The 20717-nt window shown below is 39.3% G+C and overlaps 2 protein-coding genes across 2 annotated transcripts in view; one reads left to right on the top strand and one right to left on the bottom strand.

Moving 5' to 3' along the window:
• The window catches only part of LOC124866860 (paired amphipathic helix protein Sin3a-like), a 19764-nt gene extending 14162 nt beyond the window's left edge, over window positions 1–5602 (top strand). Inside the window, exons 20-21 of the mRNA XM_047362865.1 lie at window positions 1787–1994; window positions 3857–5602. Coding sequence (XP_047218821.1) covers window positions 1787–1994; window positions 3857–4075 — 427 coding nt within the window. The 3' untranslated portion in view covers window positions 4076–5602. The remainder of the gene's footprint in view (window positions 1–1786; window positions 1995–3856) is intronic.
• On the bottom strand, window positions 5403–19691 carry LOC124866859 (cellular retinoic acid-binding protein 1). The gene is made up of 4 exons (XM_047362863.1): window positions 19544–19691; window positions 17366–17544; window positions 17042–17155; window positions 5403–7036 (listed from the first exon to the last, which is right to left on the bottom strand). The coding sequence occupies exons 1-4, from the start codon at window positions 19611–19613 to the stop codon at window positions 6983–6985; spliced, it is 417 nt and encodes a 138-aa protein (XP_047218819.1). The 5' UTR covers window positions 19614–19691; the 3' UTR covers window positions 5403–6982.
• Between the last annotated feature and the right edge of the window lie 1026 nt (window positions 19692–20717).

A 20717-nucleotide genomic window follows, 5' to 3' on the forward strand; every position in this document is an offset into this window, starting at 1 on the left:
CTTACCGATCAAACAAAATGTGGACATTTCAAGCTCTGCTTTTTTTAGTGAGAGAACCTCATGGGTTGCAGGAGTTCAGTTTACCAGACCGTCACAGTTGAGTGCTCAGAGTGACAGAACTGTGCTTTCACTTGTAAAAATGAACACTGCCTTTCATGGGAGTTTGCACTTTATTTGGTCATTTTTTTAGAAACAAAAGCACCTACTTATTCAATTCTTCTGTTTATTTTTAACAGAAATCTTAATTATTCTGGATTATATATATATATATATTTTTTTTGATATTGTTCTGACCTGATTGAGTTTAAAACTTTTGACTTAAGAGGGGCAATGGTTTGGGGGTTTCCTACTTTGTTTTTAACAAACACTTTGACTTTAACAACGAGCCACCTTACATTCACATTAAAGGCAAAACAAAGACCTTCATCTTTTCTTTTAAAGACATTTTTCTTTAGTTCTTTAAACCTTGGCTTGAGGAACCAAAGTTTACTAATTTATGACCTGGGAAGACGGAGGTCAATGTTTTTTTTTTATCTCGTCATATCCTTCGTTTGAGATTGTATACAGATCAAAGTGTTTTATGTGACTTGTGTTTGCGACTTTAACTGGTCAGATGTAGACATACTGACTTCTGTTGGTGTAAACTGCACACTCCAGCTGCAGCTATGTCAAAAAAAATAATGCTTATAGTAATCTCTTATTTTTGGTTTTATAGAAATATGTTAGTAAAACAAATGCTCTGCAAAACATGTTTGTTAATAAAATGGATGTGTAAATGATTTGTTCATAGTTGTTTCTTTCCTGACGCCTTAGAGCTGTGCTAAAAAAGACGAATTGGTGAATGTTGCATTTGAAATCTGTCTTGTAATTTTTTATTTGATTTTATTTTTTTACATTTTTACGCCCAAATAGTCACTCACTGTTTTGTTTTTCTCAACTCACCAGTTCTTGGCTTTGATTATTCATCTGGGCCATCTATATGTATTGTTTTTTTTTTTCCCCATTTCATCGAATGTGGGGGACATTAAAAGCATAACTGGTCAAAATTCATTACATATAAATTCTCAGTGGCGGAGAATTATAATCTGTTTCCATCGTCATGGTCATAGCACACGTTTCATCGTTGGTGCACGTTTGTACACAAGTATTCTCAATACTTTTTTTAAATCTATATTTATTCCAGAAAGCAGTTTTCTAGTGTTTCTCTTCAACAGTTTATTTTATAAATTGGCCTCACTGTCATGTCTTTTAAGTGGAGCCTTGAATGCAAAAAAATGCTTCACGGCTTCAGTCCTCACTCATCTTCCCCTCAGCGGTAAGTACACATTTAAAACCTTGATTCCAGTGGGGTGAATAATTGCATTTGTTTTGCCTCCTGCACAAAAATTGGGATCAATCAATAAATTGTTTAAAGAGGTTTTTTTTTTTTTTTGTTTGTTTTTAAATCTGAAGAAGGCAGCTGTGCAAAAAAGTAAGAACACAGTACAGAATTACTACGACTGGTGCTTCTGCTGCTCCTTTAGATCCACATTTCCCTCGAATGATTTGACTCCCTAAAAATTAAAGCTGATGTTTGGTGAGTTGGAATGCTTTGGTTGGAAAAATGTTGTTTTCTAAAATTTGATTTGTTTCGCCTGTGTTGTGACTGCTCAGATTGTAGATACAAAATAGAATAAAAATGGAGAATTGTACTTGGAAATATGTTTGATACTGATTTCAGAGTATTTTTACTTGGTTCAGTTAGTTATGTTTGTATAATCTTACTTTTGTGTTTTTTCATTTGAAGGAATTTGAGACGGATACGAAAATGCCAGAGAGGATGGGAGCAGCTGCAGCAGGAACGGATCACAAAAGGCTCCTCAGACAAGCTGCAGGATGGCAGCAGTGAGCTGAAGATGGAGTGCATGTTCAAACTCAACTCCTACAAGATGGTTTATGTCTGCAAGTCAGAGGACTACATGTACAGGCACACTGCACTCTCAAGAGCTCATCAGGTGAGTACAGGTAGCTGTGGTCGCAGTATTTGCCACAGATTTAGTCTCAACTATTCTATGGATGCAGTAGAAAATGGACTTGGTGAAGTTTTTACTAGGAAAGTCAAATGATGAAATCTTGACTGGGGTTTTTTTTTTTCTACAACCCTGGTTTTTGTTCCCGGTTAACACCACAACTGTCCATTTCAACCCAAATCATGGTCTCTGACTAACTCAGAACCGGGGCTAACCTGGCACCAAGTCTTTTGGCCAGAGGAAAGGAGTCATCATTTACTGACTGCAGGTCTAACAACCAATTAGGCTGTGCTTTTCACAGTTTTCAGCTAAATCAAGTATAATCATCAGTATAATCACTGGTTGCCACTCAGTTGATGAAACACTGTCGGCTCCTCCTGATAGCAACAGGTGGTGCTAATAGATCGTGCTCGAAACACTGCGAGCTATACTCATCTGCAGATAATTCTGCAAGGTGTCATACTTCTCGGTGGGTGTTTCTGCATGGAGTTTGCAAGTTCTCATGTATGTGTAGGTCTCTCCGATTACTTTGGCTTCCTCTCACAGAACTGTTCGGTTAATCAGTCTAAATTACCCTTAGGAGCTGTTGTGTGCATGCATGGCTGTTGTGATGGACTTGCAACCTGTCCAGGGTCTACCTAATGGCCACTAGAGATGGGCACCAGCCCGGTCCCCCTGCAAGGATGGCTATAGCACCTCCTCTAATTTACCACTGGAACTAGTTTGTTGTAAAACCCTAAAAGAATCACTGATCATGTTTTGCTTTTTCAGATTAGAGTCTTGCCGTCTCTTCCTGAGTAAAACACGCAGCATTTCCCTGAGAAATGTGCCTAAGAAGCCTGTATGTATATATATATATATATATATATATATATATATATATATACAGGTCCTTTGCAGGTCCCATGCCATCTCGCCTTATTCACTTTACTCTTTCACCAGACAGATTATAGCACATAAGCTATGTTTACTGATCTCACTTTTATCACAAGATCCATTCAAGATACATAACAGCTGTGCCCAACTTAATATTTCAGAGAGGAAAACTCTGCAATAACTCCTAAAAATGTTAAATTGTCAAATCATAAATTCATTTATTGTAACGATACAGGAGTCTAAAGGGAAACTCGCAACAGGAGTGTCGTGGTGTGTCTCATCAGTTGACGCCTTTTAACAAACCTTAGACGCATTGCACTGAAGTGTGCCGAGACAGGACAGGTTTTTGATCTCTAGCTTTGCTTTTATCAGAAGCCATCACGCTACTGAATAGTACAGGTTTTAAAAGGCGGCTGCATCAGGGCATCAGCCACAGATCAAATATTCCCGGTGTGTGTTGTTTGATAGGAAATAATAGGATTGCATTTTTGATGCACATCATATTGATCAGCCTCCAGGTTATTGATCATTAATTATGTTAAGACTAGGGGTCATGTTACACTGCGTGTCTTTTACACATTCAATGTGTCTTCCCTGTAGTGAGAGAGAACCTTACTTTAACTTTAGGGTTTCCAAAAGACTGCAAATATCTCCTAATCCAAAATTCTAGTTGAAAGCTTAAAAGTATAAAACAGCAACTTTGGTCAATCCTCTCCCGTTTAAGTGAAGCGGCAGCCTTAATCAACAAACGTGCAACAAACTTTGAGTCTTCTTCCCTTAGTAACAACTTCACCACTGAATAGTTTTGGTGTCAGCATGACCCACTAACACTTGGTTATGATTGGTTTACTGACCAAATTAAAAGATCCGATTTTTAGCTGCTGACCAGGGCCAGTCAAGCACCGATGCAGTCGATTCCAATTTCTGTGCTTTTCACTTATTTTTTTTTTCTCTTCTCTGTGTCGTTTCAGTCCCACCAGCGAGTGAACACACGTCTGCACAAATGCTTTCACACCTGGCTGGACACCTGGGCCCAGAAGCACGTGACGAGTGAAATGGCCGCCAACACTAACAAGTGGCTGATGGGCGATGCAAAAGAGGGACTGTTGTCTTGTACCACCACCTGCTGCCCCGAAGTCCTCCACTATCTCAACATTAACAAGTACCGGGTGCAGTACAGAACACTGTAGCTCAAAGTGTTTGGGTTAAACATCTTCACACAACAAACTGCCAGAGATGAACTTTCCAACCTTCCAAAACTAGACTCTGCTGCCAATCAGGGTAATAAAATGTTATAAAAAATACAGGAAACGGCTCTCAGACACTCATCCAGTAAGATTTTCACCACCAAAACTGAACAGCTGACGGATAAAAACATTCATTCTCTGTTTTCTCTTTATTCAAATGTTTGTGCTTGGACCTCCAGCTGTAAACCTCTTTAGGCTGTGAATGTTTTCAGTCGCAGGTGAAGGTAAAATAATGCACTATACATACAGTATAAAAATATGTATCCAACATTTCTGGCGTCTGCTTGACAGATGCGTCAGCTCTGTGTGTCAAGAACAGTAATTTATAATTGCCCAAAATGTTTTTGTAAATATATTGTTTATAATTAGATTTTTTTATCAGGTGTCATTGGTGTGTAGCATACTATATATATATATATATATATATATATATATATATATATATATATATATATATATATAGTGATATAGTGCATTTAGCCAGACTTTCATCAAGAGAAGGCAACGTTTTACCAGTTTTGTACCAAAGGAAGTTATCTACAGACCTTTTTTTATTTTAGTCTGCTGAACATCTTCCCAAAGTGTTTAGTAAAAGTTGCTCATTTTTAAGAAAATTGGATCCCTTTAATGTGCATTTCTATCGTCAGTTTTTAGGCCAGCACACGGTTTTAAGACGATTGAATGTAGCCGAGCAGCGATTCCTCCTCCTCTATATTGTTGTGACTGAAACCGGAGGCTCAGTGATATCTCAGCATGTCACTAATAAACCGGACACCAGTTTATTCTTTGGGTAAATGTCAACATTGTGAATTGTGTAAAGCTTAAGGATAAAAACACAAGCAATAATTTCTTGAGTCATAGTTTATTAAAGCGAATTTGTATTTCTTCCTGGAATACAGATGTGAATATTGAATGCCCATAAAAAGGGCATGCTAGCTAAGGCTTTTATTGCCCTTATTTGTTTTTGCCTTTTAATAAAACTGGAAATGTCCCCTTTTTGATGTTTTAGATAAGATTAGATGGAAGAGAGAAATGCTTCACGTTTAACGCTGGAATGTGAGTCTCCCACATTAGATCTACACATAAGCAACAGAATATCAATAAATTTCAAACATGAAACGTGACGTAGGCAGACACAGAGGTGTTAGGATGACAACAAGCATCACGTCTGAGACGAAAAGGAGTGCTTCCTGATAAAAACGACGTCTGTTTTTCCAGAGATCCACTAAAGGCAGCGATCAGTAAAATAACAAGCTGCAGACAATCTCGAAACAGTTTAATACCTGGGTCTTTATTTTTGTATTTGCCGTGTTTGTTACAGAAAAACACAAGAAGTCCCGGGGGAGCCGATTGTACATACGAGATTGTTTGTACCACGTTTAATGTGTCACCTCTCTTGACTTTTATGATGTTGTATATGAGTGTTAGTATGGTGTTTGGCATTAAAATATCCTTTTGAGTAGACAGAAACCCTTTGCCTTTGTTCTTTGGAAGTAATACTTATTGTCTTTTTGTATGTTAGCCATTTGTCTTGAATTAAATAAGCGGGTTCTGCGGGTCTCCTGGAGGAACTCGTTCCCCATGTTCTTCCTGTGGATTCTCTCCAGGTACTCCAGCTTCCTCCTACAGTCCAGATATTAGCCACCCTAAATAGCCCTAGGAAGAGTGTGTGCTTTCATGCTTGTTTGCCCGGTGATGGACTGGTAACTTGTACATGGCGTTACCGCCCCTCTTGCCCTATGAACCCTGGAGATAGGCACCAGTCCCACCTCATCCCCACAGCCTTAAAAGGATGAAGGGTTCTGGCTCAGAGATTCTGAACATTTTTTTATGTGGATTAGACCAGTTCTGCCTGGAATAGCTTGTATGTGTTGTGGCAACAAATGCGATACCACAAAATTAAATGCAAGGGAAAAAAAATCTAAAATCAATCTTCTAAATTATATTGTTATACAAAAAGGCAGCACACTACCAGGATTAAAAGTGCCTTGCAAAAGTATTCATACCCCTTGAACTTCTTCACAGTTTGTGGCCTTTATAAGTATTGAACCCTGTTTATACTGATTACACTTAAAGTCCCATGCAATTAGCTTCCTTTTAAAAGCCCACTCTAATTGGTGAACAAAGTACCTATTTGTAATTTAAGTTCCTTGTAAATTGAAGTTTAAAGTAGACCTGTCTTCTAAGACGATATCCCGAGCTTTAAACATTAAACTGAGCACTGTTCAATCTATCATCTGAACATGGAAAGTGATTGATCAGAATATCATGGTAACTCTGGAGGAGCTGTAGAGATCCGCAGCTCAGCTGAGGGAATCTGTCAACAGGGCATCTATTTGTTGTGGATTCCACAAATCTGACCTTTACTGAAGAGTGGCAAGAAGAAAGCCTTTGTTGAAAGAAAGGCAGTTTGCCACAGGCCATGTAGGAGACGGTTAATATGTGCAAGAGGGTGCTCCGTACAGATGAGACCACATGCAAAATGGGAGATGTCTTAGAGGATAATAAGTAGAGTGGGCAGTCTCTAGATTGGAAATGCTGGTTGGAGAAACAACCCCAACCTGCAGGAAATTGGTTTTCTAGAAATGAGTAGTTGTCTTAGTTGAGCTGACTACAAATGCTTGGCAAACATTTTAGATATTTGTTTAAAAAGGGCAAAAAAAACATTTTTCCTGCTTCTCCCAATTATCCAGAATCGTAATAAAATACATTGAGATTTTGTTACATTGAAAAATGTGAAGAATGTGGTAGGCTCTGAATAATTTTGCATGGCACTGTATTTAATGTTACAGTTCAGACATCAACAGGGTGTCAGTTGTGTGTTAAATGTGTTTGGAGGAACGAAGATGTCTACTGTGCTCGTATGTAGATCCGTGTGCAGACCACATCATCCGCTCCAAAGATCTGCAAGGAAATGAGAGGAGAAGGATAATTACAACTTCATCAGCTGTCCTGTCTGTCTTCTGACTCTTTATTTTGTGTTTCGCTGAAGGCTTCTTATTACTTGTCCAATTTTGAACACATACACAAACATTTCAAATTAAAGAAACCAGTTTGAAGGTAAGACAGATTATTTTCATAGAAAATCTACATTTATGTCTTATCTGTCATGCTTAATTTAATAAGTAGAAATTATATTTCTACTTATCAAAACCGTTTACTGTAGCAGAGTACTAGAAAATCAAGAGATCCAACAACCATGACATACATGCTGCTTATGCTGTGGAAATGAATCATTGATTGAAAGAGGCGGTGTTAAATATAATCAGTGAGGTCATTGATTATGTAAAAAAGGATAAAAGCAGCAAATGTTAATTAATTATAGGTTTCAGTTTATATTGTAAATATTTGAGCTGGTTAAGAAAAATGCCAACATTTTTTTAACACTTTCTGTAGATTGATTAAAACTGATATTTTGCTTTCTAATAGGGAAAAGTTCATATTTGGCTTTTAAGCTTTTTAAACACACAGCTGTATCTGTAAAAAACATCATGTGGAGCTTTAAAACTCTGGAGTGCCCTCTGTTGGAGAAATGAGTTACAGTATATGATTTAAGGCTGAGTAGGTATGCAGTTTTTAATGAAGAAATTGGTAAATGAGCTGATTAGACAGTTTTAGACTGTCCACTTTAAACCACACATGTGTTTAATAAAACTATATTCTTCACAGCACCACAGCCAAAGTGTATTCATCATGTAGGATAAGTTTTATCACAACCTCGTGCTAACGCAGCAACTGTTTTATATCAGTCAACATGTGCAACTGTGATAAATCAATTCAATCCAGTTTTATTTATATAGCGCCAATTCACAACACATGTTGTCTCAAGACACTTCACAACAGTCAGGTACATATATTCCAATTAATCGTAACCATTGAACAGTTCAGTGAGATTCAGTTATTCATTCAAATTAGATAAAAAGTTTTTCTATCTAAGGAAACCCAGCAGATTGCATCCAGTCAGTGACTTGCAGCATTCACTCCTCCTGGATGAGCATGTAGAGACAGTGGACAGACACTGGTGTTAACTTTGCAGCAATCCCTCATACTGAGCATGCATGTAGCGACAGTGGAGAGGAAAAACTCCCTTTTAACAGGAAGAAACCTCCAGCAGAACCAGAACCAGGCTCAGTGTGAGCGGTCATCTGCCATGACCGACTGGGGGTTTGAGAGAACAGAGCAGAGACACAAAGAGAACAAAGAAGCACTGATCCAGGAGTACTTTCTATAGGAAGGAAAAGTAAATGTTAATGGATGTAGCTCCTTTAGTTGTTTCATCTAGAAAGAAAGAACAGATAAACTCTGAGCCAGTTTTCAAGGTTAGAGTCTGAAAGAGAGCACATAGAGTTAGTCACAGTAGAAGCTCAGTCAATTTCCATGTCTAGGAGAGAGAAAGGGTTAAACACTAAAAGACAGGACTATGTGGATCATCTGTAGAAGGTGAGCATTAAGTTGTTGCCAGCAGAAGCTCGGACAATTCCCCTCTCCAGAAAGGTGTCACAGGTAGACACAGAGTCAGGCCAGGTGTAGCTTCTAGGTAGAGAAAAGAGAGAACATAAAGTAAAAAACTGAAATAACAGCAAATAATGCAGAATTGGAGAGTAGTGTGAGAATGTAGTGAAGAGGGTGAAAGTGGTCATTATGTCCTCCAGCAGCCTAAGCCTATAGCAGCATAACTACACAGATAGTTTCAGTTCAGATTATTTAGTTAAGCGGCGCTTATTTACAACAATGTCGTCTCAAGGAACCTCATAAAGGGTCCCACTGATGGTCATTGTTATACTAAAAACCACAAGGATTGGGATGCCTCTCTCTGTCAGACTGATTATAACCATTGGAAAAGAGAGGGGGTCATACAGGTAGCAGAAATGGAGGGTGTGTTTGCACCTCAACCATAACTGAGCCGGTTTAGGCTAAACCTGACTCCCCCTTACTCCAACCAACAGGGAGGGAAGAAGGCTCCCTCCCTGATAACTTGTACATGGCGTCACATTCATGATCTTAAAGCCCGCTGGGGTCAAAACACATTTTTTTTAGATCATCAGAAGTTTAGTAAGTTTAAGCACATTTTTAACTCCTCAGCTCTCCCATGGTAGGTTAAGATTGTCTCTAATTTACAGGTTGGATGCTGAAATTTGCATAATGGATCTGGCTTTTTTAAAATCTGCCTTCTAACACAGAGGCTGATTGTATCGGAGACCATTGTTATTTAAATTGACTTTAATTAAGCATGACAGCTGTCAGGTTTGCCTTCTTAATCACATGTTTTTTTGTCTGGAGTAAAACAAGTAAAACACTGGAGCGCCAGAGATTTATAGGATTCTCGAGGAGTGTTGCAGGAAAAGGGTTAGCTCAACAGTACATGTCATTACTGCCCCAGGCAGTGTGGAGTGGCAGGAAGAGGAGGAAAAAAGGTTGGAGTTGAGCTTAATTGGGCCGTGACGACTCCATCTGGCAAAGGGGTGAGATGCAGTGGGAGGCATTGACTGGAGGTAACACCAGGGTTCATTAGCATTCATCAGTGTGATCGGGGAGGAGAATACAGGCGGACGCATGCAGCGCTGGAGCCCCTGATTTAGGCCAGATTCACCTGGCTTGAATCTTATCAAATAGATAATGTGGGACTGATTTTTTTAGTTTTCAATAATTTATTTCAAAATATATTTATTGAACTAAAAATGCATACAAGGTTGCTTGCAAGGAAAAGTTAAGATGTTTTTCCCATATTTTGAAGCATTCAATATACTTTACTTTTTGTCCTCAGGAATCTCTAAATGGTCATTATCTTTATCAATAGTAGATTTTCCCCCCGAGTCCAAAAACCATCATATTGTCATTAGCAGACAAAACCATTGCTCTGCTGTGATTTTAGACTACAGGTCCTTCTCAAAATATTAGCATATTGTGATAAAGTTCATTATTTTCCATAATGTCATGATGAAAATTTAACATTCATATATTTTAGATTCATTGCACACTAACTGAAATATTTCATGTCTTTTATTGTCTTAATACGGATGATTTTGGCATACAGCTCATGAAAACCCAAAATTCCTATCCCACAAAATTAGCATATTTCATCCGACCAATAAAAGAAAAGTGTTTTTAATACAAAAAACGTCAACCTTCAAATAATCATGTACAGTTATGCACTCAATACTTGGTCGGGAATCCTTTTGCAGAAATGACTGCTTCAATGCGGCGTGGCATGGAGGCAATCAGCCTGTGGCACTGCTGAGGTCTTATGGAGGCCCAGGATGCTTCGATAGCGGATGTTTCTACTCCAGACTCAGTCCACTGCTTCCGCAGGTCCCCCAAGGTCTGGAATCGGCCCTTCTCCACAATCTTCCTCAGGGTCCGGTCACCTCTTCTCGTTGTGCAGCGTTTTCTGCCACACTTTTTCCTTCCCACAGACTTCCCACTGAGGTGCCTTGATACAGCACTCTGGGAACAGCCTATTCGTTCAGAAATGTCTTTCTGTGTCTTACCCTCTTGCTTGAGGGTGTCAATAGTGGCCTTCTGGACAGCAGTCAGGTCGGCAGTCTTACCCATGATTGGGGTTTTGAGTGATGAACCAGGCTGGGAGTTTTAAAGACCTCAGGAATCTTTTGCAGGTGTTTAGAGTTAACTCGTTGATTCAGATGATTAGGTTCATAGCTCGTTTAGAGACCCTTTTAATAATATGCTAATTTTGTGAGATAGGAATTTTGGGTTTTTATGAGCTGTATGCCAAAATCATCCGTATTAAGACAATAAAAGACCTGAAATATTTCAGTTAGTGTGCAATGAATCTAAAATATATGAATGTTAAATTTTCATCATGACATTATGGAAAATAATGAACTTTATCACAATATGCTAATATTTTGAGAAGGACCTGTATACAGAAAAACTGATGATTTAACTTTCACTCTAAGCTACTAATTATTTCAACTGATTATAGGTTTATGATTTATCATGCAGTACAAAGGAGTTATAGTTTTCTCTTTAGTCTGTTCTGTTTAAAATCAAGCTTAATTTTACTGATCCGCTCAATTCGCTGCAGTGGAAAGAAGTTTTACATTTAGTCAGTCTAGCTTCTACATTGTTGCAATGGTTATTTGCAAAAAAATTATAAATAATAGCAATTAGTTGCTTCTCTGTTGAACACCAAACTTAACTGAACCCTCATGTTGGTTTCTAATAATCCGCAAGAAATAAAAATGCTGGTTGTGCCATTTTAAGTTGATTTCAGATTTATAATCCACAGGTGCAACTGCAGTACTAAAACCTTTTATGAAAGATTTCCTGTTTTAATTTTATGAATTTTTTAATATGCATCCCGATATTAATGGTTTGCAGAGTGACTAACTGTCCGGGAATACATGAACATTTAATTTATGTGTATTTATAACGTAGCTGCAGTGCAGTTCTGATATATTTACAATCTAACTCTTAAGTTTGATTTTTATATTCAAATAAGACCATGAAGGAAAAACAGAAGCACAGCATCTTTTGGGTTTGAACCGTTTTCTTTTCAATGAGTTTCCGAAGGACTTCAGGTCTTTTTATGCCTTAGTCAAACATTTGTCTAGATTTCTCCTGTTAGTTAATGAAATACAATGATCTAAAAAAACAAACAAACTTTGTTTTACATTTAATTTGTTTTTTTTATTATTTATTTTTTAGTTTTGGGAACTGGCTTATCTAATGTTGAATAAATGTCATTTACATAAGTTTCAAAGGTAATTCAAAGGGATTTAAAGTCATTTTTTAAAAATGATGTTTTTAGAAGACTAAGCTGAGAACAACATCGGAAAATGGTTCCTAACAATCAGGGAACATTTAAACAACCCGTTTTACTTGAACCATCCGAGCCTGCGGATCCAACAGGTCTAAAGTTTCATCGATCTGTTTGACTTCTCTTTTCTCACGCTTGTATAAATCTTGTGATCTTTTTGTTATTGTGAAATCAGTTCTCCGCCTAAAGATTTAATTCCAACATGCCTCTCAGATTATAGTCTATCACTCCAGCATGAATGGACAAGCACACCCTCCCTTAAACAAAAACAAATTTAGAGAGAAGAAATCTTTCTATCACATTTGGAAACCTACATTCAGTCCAAATTACTGCCTCTCCCAAATGTTTCTCTTATTGCCGAGGAGATTCAGTGTCTGTACGGACATCACCGTCCAAGCCAAAATGGACGGCATTTTCTCCCTGTCTTTAGTTTTCTAGTGTCCATCTGGCCAGTAAACCCAGAACAGATGTTTATGAGTTTCTCACAAGATTTTTGTTAAAGGCAGGAACTGGAAGCAGACGTGTTTCTGATGGATGCAAGGCCATGAAGTGATAGGAGGAATGCAACAACAAACATATGCCAGCAAAGCTTTCAGTCCTTTCAAAGTGCTTCTTTATGGAAGCTCTGAGAAAACTGGATGGCTTTGGTTTTTGTTGGAAAAGAAAATCATAATGCTCTGTTCACACATGCCTCACTCATAAAGGAATGTTTATGAGAATCTGAGATTGGGAATGAAAAATGATCGGGATTTTCAATTTGCTGTGAGATTTTTGAACATTTCCTGGAACCGACACTGTTTTCATTATTGACTAAACTTATTTTCAATGTCTCAGTTTTCTTCACATAAACGATCATCGCAATTTGGAAATAACCTAAGTTTATCTTTTTACTTCATATTGTACATGCAGGTTAAACTGAATAAGTTAGAAAGTCAATAAACAATCCATTTATTTCAGTAAGTTCATTCATAAAGTGAAGCCTGAACACGATTTAGATTCATTACATTCAGACTGATAATATTTCAGGGGTTCCTTTCTCTTAATTCTGATGATTGTGGTTCTCAGCCAATGAAAACAGATCACAATATTACATAAGATCAATACAAATTATATCTAAATATACAAATGTGGTCCTGTTGAAAAGTACTCGTACTCGTACTCGTCGTCTTCCGCTTATCCGTGACCGGGTCGCGGGGGCAGCAGACTCAACAGAGACGCCCAGAAGTCCCTCTCTCCAGACACCTCCTCCAGCTCCTCAGGGGGGAGACCAAGGTGTTCCCAGGCCAGCCGAGAGACATAGTCCCTCCAGCGTGTCCTGGGCCGTCCCCTGGGCCTCCTCCCGGTGGGATGTGCCTGGAACACCTCCCGAGTGGAAGGCGTCCAGGAGGCATCCGGTATAGATGTCTGAGCCACCTCAACTGGCTCCTCTCGATGTGGAGGAGCAGCGGCTCTACTCCGAGCCCCTCCTGGATAGCCGAGCTCCTTACCCTATCTCTAAGGGAGTACCCGGTCACCCTACGGAGGAAGCTCATTTCAGCCGCTTGTATCCGGGATCTCGTTCTTTCGGTCATGACCCAAAGTTCATGGTCATAGGTGAGGGTAGGAACGTAGACCGACCAGTAAATCGAGAGCTTCGCTTTTCGGCTCAGTTCTCTCTTCACCACAACAGACCGGCACAACGCCCCATTACTGTGGCAGCCGCACCGATCCGTCTGTCGATCTCCCGCTCCATTCTTCCCCCTGTTGAAAAGTACGCCCAAATATACTGTATAGTATACACACTCCATTAGAAGGTCAGGGCTACTTTTGCTTCAGTTACTGCATCAACCCAGCATGGCATGGAGGCCATCAACCTGTGGCACAGCAGAGGACTTAAGGAAGCCCAGGTTGCTGTGAATGCTGCATTTTTGGGTCTGGTGTCTCTCATCTTCCTCTTGACAATACTCCATGGGTTCTCTAAGGAGTTCATGTCAGGCCAGTTTGGCCAATCAAGCACAGTGATAACATGGTCATCAAAGTAGATATTGGTACCTTTAACTAGGTCCTGTTGGAAAATGTAATCAGCATTACCATAGGGCTTGTCAGGAGGAGGAAGCATGAAGTGCTCTCAAATTTCCTGGTAGGTAGCTGTTCTGTTCTGGACTTGAGAAACACAGCAGACCACCACTGACAAATGACGTTGAACCCCAAATCATCACTGACTGTGGAAACTTCATCGAAGCCCTCAAACAATTATCTTTCTTTACACTTTCTCCAGAGTCTGGGACCTTAATTTACAAAGGACCTTAGACCACTGATGATCAAAGACGCTTCTGATATCGCTTCTCATTCAGGAATGACCTAACACAAAAAATGCAACACTTATAGCCCATGTCTTGGAATACATCATCATGGGAGCACCTTTCCTTCCACTCAACTTTCCATTACTTAGATATACAGGTCCTTCTCAAAATATTAGCATATTGTGATAAAGTTCATTATTTTCCATAATGTCATGATGAAAATTTAACATTCATATATTTTAGATTCATTGCACACTAACTGAAATATTTCAGGTCTTTTATTGTCTTAATATGGATGATTTTGGCATACAGCTCATGAAAACCCAAAATTCCTATCTCACAAAATTAGCATATTTCATCCGACCAATAAAAGAAAAGTGTTTTTAATACAAAAAACGTCAACCTAAAAATAATCATGTACAGTTATGCACTCAATACTTGGTCGGGAATCCTTTGGCAGAAATGACTGCTTCAATGCGGCGTGGCATGGAGGCAATCAGCCTGTGGCACTGCTGAGGTCTTATGGAGGCCCAGGATGCTTCGATAGCGGCCTTTAGCTCATCCAGAGTGTTGGGTCTTGAGTCTCTCAACGTTCTCTTCACAATTTCCCACAGATTCTCTATGGGGTTCAGGTCAGGAGAGTTGGCAGGCCAATTGAGCACAGTGATACCATGGTCAGTAAACCATTTACCAGTGGTTTTTGGCACTGTGAGCAGGTGCCAGGTCGTGCTGAAAAATGAAATCTTCATCTCCATAAAGCTTTTCAGCAGATGGAAGCATGAAGTGCTCCAAAATCTCCTGATAGCTAGCTGCATTGACCCTGCCCTTGATAAAACACAGTGGACCAACACCAGCAGCTGACACGGCACCCCAGACCATCACTGACTGTGGGTACTTGACACTGGACTTCTGGCATTTTGGCATTTCCTTCTCCCCAGTCTTCCTCCAGACATGCAGAATTTGCTTTCATCCGAAAAAAGTACTTTGGACCTCTGAGCAACAGTCCAGTGCTGATTCTCTGTAGCCCAGGTCAGGCGCTTCTGCCGCTGTTTCTGGTTCAAAAGTGGCTTGACCTGGAGAATGTGGCACCTGTAGCCCATTTCCTGCACACGCCTGTGCACGGTGGCTCTGGATGTTTCTACTCCAGACTCAGTCCACTGCTTCCGCAGGTCCCCCAAGGTCTGGAATCGGCCCTTCTCCACAATCTTCCTCAGGGTCCGGTCACCTCTTCTCGTTGTGCAGCGTTTTCTGCCACACTTTTTCCTTCCCACAGACTTCCCACTGAGGTGCCTTGATACAGCACTCTGGGAACAGCCTATTCGTTCAGAAATTTCTTTCTGTGTCTTACCCTCTTGCTTGAGGGTGTCAATAGTGGCCTTCTGGACAGCAGTCAGGTCGGCAGTCTTACCCATGATTGGGGTTTTGAGTGATGAACCAGGCTGGGAGTTTTAAAGGCCTCAGGAATCTTTTGCAGGTGTTTAGAGTTAACTCGTTGATTCAGATGATTAGGTTCATAGCTCGTTTAGAGACCCTTTTAATGATATGCTAATTTTGTGAGATAGGAATTTTGGGTTTTCATGAGCTGTATGCCAAAATCATCCGAATTAAGACAATAAAAGACCTGAAATATTTCAGTTAGTGTGCAATGAATCTAAAATATAAGAATGTTAAATTTTCATCATGACATTATGGAAAATAATGAACTTTATCACAATATGCTAATATTTTGAGAAGGACCTGTAGCACTGTGCTCACCCAGTTTCTTTGTAATTACCGTGTGTCTTATGTGTAGGTTGTCAGTGACTGTCTGCTGAACAACCGTCAGCAATCTTCCCAGGGATGTAGCCCATAATATAACATTTCTGTGTGAGAAGTCACATTTTTAATTGGTTTTATGTCATATTCTACTTTTCTGACAAACTGAAGTTTGGGTGTTTATTTAGCTGAAAGCCATAATCTTCAAAGTTGACAAAAATAAACACCTGAAACATTTAGGGTGTACTGGTTCAGTAAAGGCATTTCACTCTTTTCACTGAATTACTAAAATAAATTAAACCTTTTAATTATATTCAGATATTGTAAAATGTTTATTTAGCTATTGTTCTGACAGCAGATATGATGAAACCAAGGTGAGTAGCCATTTCCAGTAGATATTGCAGCACTTTTGAAGATAGGACACGTTTTTTCCCTTTTCCCATTTTGTGGGTCTCTGTGTGGCACCAGATTTAGATTCCAAAGAATAGGAAATCTATTAATTTCCCAAGACCCTCAAATCAACTTGAAAATGTCCCTATACATTAAGAAAAATGCTTAGTTATATTTATTTTGTACGAATTGTTAGCGATACCAATAAGTGTGTAACTGGACTTTTTGTTGAAAAAATTTTCTAATTAAAATTTGGATTTTGGTTCATTTCCAATGTGAGATTAGGCAACTGCAGTGAAAAAGGATTATTTTCTGAACTATTCATAAACAATAGTTGTGGCAGTCTTGTATGGTTCATCGCATTAAAACACATGATGATCCCCCCCTGTAACAATCTGCAATTCCCATCAAAATCAATAGTTTTTTTTAGATAAAGTACAGACCGTTCCTCTATCCTAACCCTGTGAGTTGTTCACCCATGCGAATACACGCAGTGATTTCCAAGTCTGTCACTTTGTGAAGCATCCAAACATCTGTTCGGAGATTCTGTTGTAAATCCCATCACTCTAAGAAGATGAGTGTGTTTGAAAAGCCCAGATTAAGAAAAGCAAACAAAAAGAGCTGTATACAGAAGAGACCATCCTCGTGAGTTTAAAATGTAATCACTGCCTTATTGGTTTGATATTTGAAGTAATCTCTCACCAATATGAGTTCATCCCCTTTGAGTTCTCGGCTCCAGAAGGTTTTTGGACCGTTCCCGCTCAGCAGAGTCTGGTGGCAGTAAATCTTGTTTTCTGTCTCCCACGTGGCCAAACTCTGCAGAAAATCATTAGTTTAAACGCCTTACTGAAATCCCACCTTCAGCTTCACCTGTCTGCAGTAAAACAGAGTAAGAGGTATTTGTATGGTGCCAGTTTAGTGTGGTTCTGTTGTAAAGTTTAATGTGCTCAGGTGCTGATTTTAACATTATACCCTGCTGTGTGTCTTAGCACCGGTTTAGAATTGCCACTGGTTGGTTTAAGTTACCTTACACTTTCTGCCATCCACCGTTTCCTCATTGAATTCCTCGCCTATGATGAAGTTGATCTCCGTGGTGCGGACTGTGGTGGAGGTCTTGATGTAGAAGTGGTCGCCACTCTGTTTTATCTCCACATGGGGCTTGGATGCAGCGGCCCCTGCTACCTTCCTCAACATGGCGTTCACACCTGAGATTCGGACACAAAATTCAGTCTATCAATGATAAAACTGACCATCAAGTCAGCTCAGTTTACCAAACCTATGACAACTTTGTATTGTTAAGCCTTCTTTTTTCATACATTACAGCCAGACACGGAGATTTGTGGCCATTCTGCCTCTGAAGATCATGTGCGTTGATGTATTTGGTGATTGTTTGTGGTAGAAGTGGTCTTTAATTATGAAGAATGAAAATGATTTATGGTTTTCAAAGTCTTTTACAAACAAAAATCTGTAAACTGTGGTATTTGCATTCAGCAATGTTTCATTTAACCTCAGCATAAAGAACAGCTGTTCTCTGATGTTTAATAAATAGGGAACAAACAACATCATGAAGACCAAGGGACACCTCAGAATGTGTCACAGGAAGAGTTGTGGAGAAGTTCAATGAATAGAAAGAGTAAAGCAAAACCAGAAACCTACAAAGACACAAATCTCTACCTCAACCGGCAGGCCAGACAATGATAGCATTAATCAAAGAAACAGCCAGAAAGTCCAGGAGTGCTTTGGAGGAACTGCAGAGATCCATGGCTCAGGAGGCGGAATCTGCTGACAGGACCCAAATTAAACTTTTGCCGTGGATGCAAAATGCTATGTGTGGCAGGAAACATCACCCTGAACACACTATACCCAAAAGATGCATGGTGGTGGCAGCATCATGCTGTGGATATGCTTTTCTTCAGCATGCACAGTGAAGCTGGTCAGAGTTGAGGGGAAGAGGGATGGAGCTAAATGCAGGGTAATCCTGGGGGAAAAACTGTTCGAGGCTGCCAAAGACTTCAGACTCAGGTGAAGGTTCAGATTCTGGAGCGATGATACCAAACCACAGCCACAAAGAATGGTTTAGATTAAAGCATATTTCTGTGTTAAATTGGCCCAGTCAAAGTCCGGAACTATATCCTATTGAGAATCTGTGGCAACTGATTTTGACAGATGACCAGCATCCAATCTGACTGAGCTTCAGCGATTTTGCAAACACATATTTGGAAAGTTTCCATCTCTGGACGTCTGATAGAGAAATACCACAAAAGATCTGCAACTGCAGCAAGAGGCTCTACAAAGTACCGACTTAGCATATAAATCATCCTTTTTTCAGAATATTTGTAAAAGAATCTGAAAACCCTTCCACTTCACAATTATCCACTACTTTATATTGGATGATCACATAAAATCCCAATGAGTTTGTGGGTGTAATATGACGAAATGTGAGTTCAAAGGTTTAGACTAGGCACTGCATTAGGTAACTATAATCGCAGTACTTGCCTTTATATTTCAGGCAGGGTCTTGCCAGAGAAATCCATCACTTTCAAGTTGATATGAGAAGAAATCAGAGTTAATCTGTTATATATTGTAATGAAAAAGGATCCGCCAGCAGCTGCATATTAGATCAATATCAGCAGATGTTGCAAATATGGAGAGCGCAGGGACAAGGTGATGAGAGGGAGGAATGTTGATTCTGTCGGCTATGTTTGACTCTCCTGTAGATTGTGATAAATTCTGTCCTCCAAATGGGTGGAAAAACTATTAACCTTCTGTTGGGGAGTAACAGAGCAGAAAATCAAATGTGAGACTGCTTTGGTCTGTTTGCACTTCTTTTAAGGATGCACTCCCACTAATGCATAGAGCAAAAACATTGTCCTGAAACTGTTATTTAGACAGAGCCTTGCTTCTTGCAGGTGTGCTTGTATTTAGAATATAATTTAATTCTAACAAAAATCTGCAGTTTCGAGCTAAAGACAGAAAAACACCGGTGTACACTGTGTATTTCTTTTTAAAAGTTCTGGAAATAAATTTGCAGCTCAAATTTGATTCATTTGTCTTTCACAGTTTTAATTTTTAAATAATTAAAAAATCTCCCCACGTACATCTTTTTTGCTTTGCATAACGAAGATTTATACAGTTGTTCCTCTGCATAAAATAGAAAACTTAACAAAACACAAAAACATGAAAGAAAACACTAAATGTGCTTACCCAAAGCTTTGAGCAACTCGTCAAAATTCTCACTGCTTTTCATTTTCCAGGTGCCTGAAAAATTTGCCATTTCTTTTACCCTGTTGTATGCTGGACGATGCCTCCTGTCTTTTGACTCCTCAGCTGCCTTTCTTTAGGGTATTTCGCCCTATCCATCTCTCTTTCCCCTCCCTCTCTCCTCCCTGTGTGTAATGATCCGACACATCAGACCAAACCCCCTTCCACCTCTGCTTCCTCTCAAAACAAAGAAACATATACTTACAGAAATTTACAAACTGAGTTTACTCTGTGAGATCTTTCAATGTTTGTAAATTATTGCATTATTAGTCATTCCACGATACATTTAAACCCAAATCGTTTTCTTGAATGAGCTCCTTAGTTTTACTCTCAGTTTACCTAAGTTCAAATATGGTGCTGAGAAATTCATCATCAAACAAATAAATCCAATTTTAATATCTGACAAAGATAACTGAAATAAAAACAAAGTTTTTAAATGACTTCATTCATTATGGAACAAAAAGTGTCTAAACCAACTTTTTGTCAAAATATTAGCAACCAATTACAGCAAGTCATCCAGGTCCAGAAGTAGTAAATTAGACCCAGACCATCACACTACCACCACCATGTTTGTCGGTATCAAGTTCTTTTTCTGAAATACTGTCTTTGTTTCTTACCAGATGTAACGTGACACACACTTAGCAAAAAGTTCACCTTTTGTTACTTCAGTCTGCAAAATAACTTGCCCAAAAGACTTGGGGATCATCAAGATGTTTTATTGGCAAATGTGAGACTAGCCTTTGTGTTCTCTTTGGTCAGCAATGGCTTCCACCTTGGATCTCTCCCATGGAGGCCATTTCTGTCCAGTCTCTTAGTGTTGAATCATGAGCGCTGACCCTAACTAAGGAAAGTGAGGCCTGGAGAGCTTTAGATGTTTTTCTGGGATCATTTGTGGCCTTCCGGATGACTCATTGAGGCGCTCTTGGGAGTGCACCCCTAGGAAGGTTCTTCACCAATAAACATTTTCTCCATCTTTGGATAACAGCTTTCACTGTGGTCCACTGGAGTCCCACAGCCTTAGAAATTGCTTTGTAACCCTCTCCCTGATTGACAGATGTCACTAACTTTGTTTCTTATCTGTTCGTGAATTTCTTTAGACATGGCATGATGTGTTGCT

Source organism: Girardinichthys multiradiatus, chromosome 4, assembly GCF_021462225.1.
Source record: "Girardinichthys multiradiatus isolate DD_20200921_A chromosome 4, DD_fGirMul_XY1, whole genome shotgun sequence".
NCBI classification, from domain to species: Eukaryota; Metazoa; Chordata; class Actinopteri; order Cyprinodontiformes; family Goodeidae; genus Girardinichthys; species Girardinichthys multiradiatus.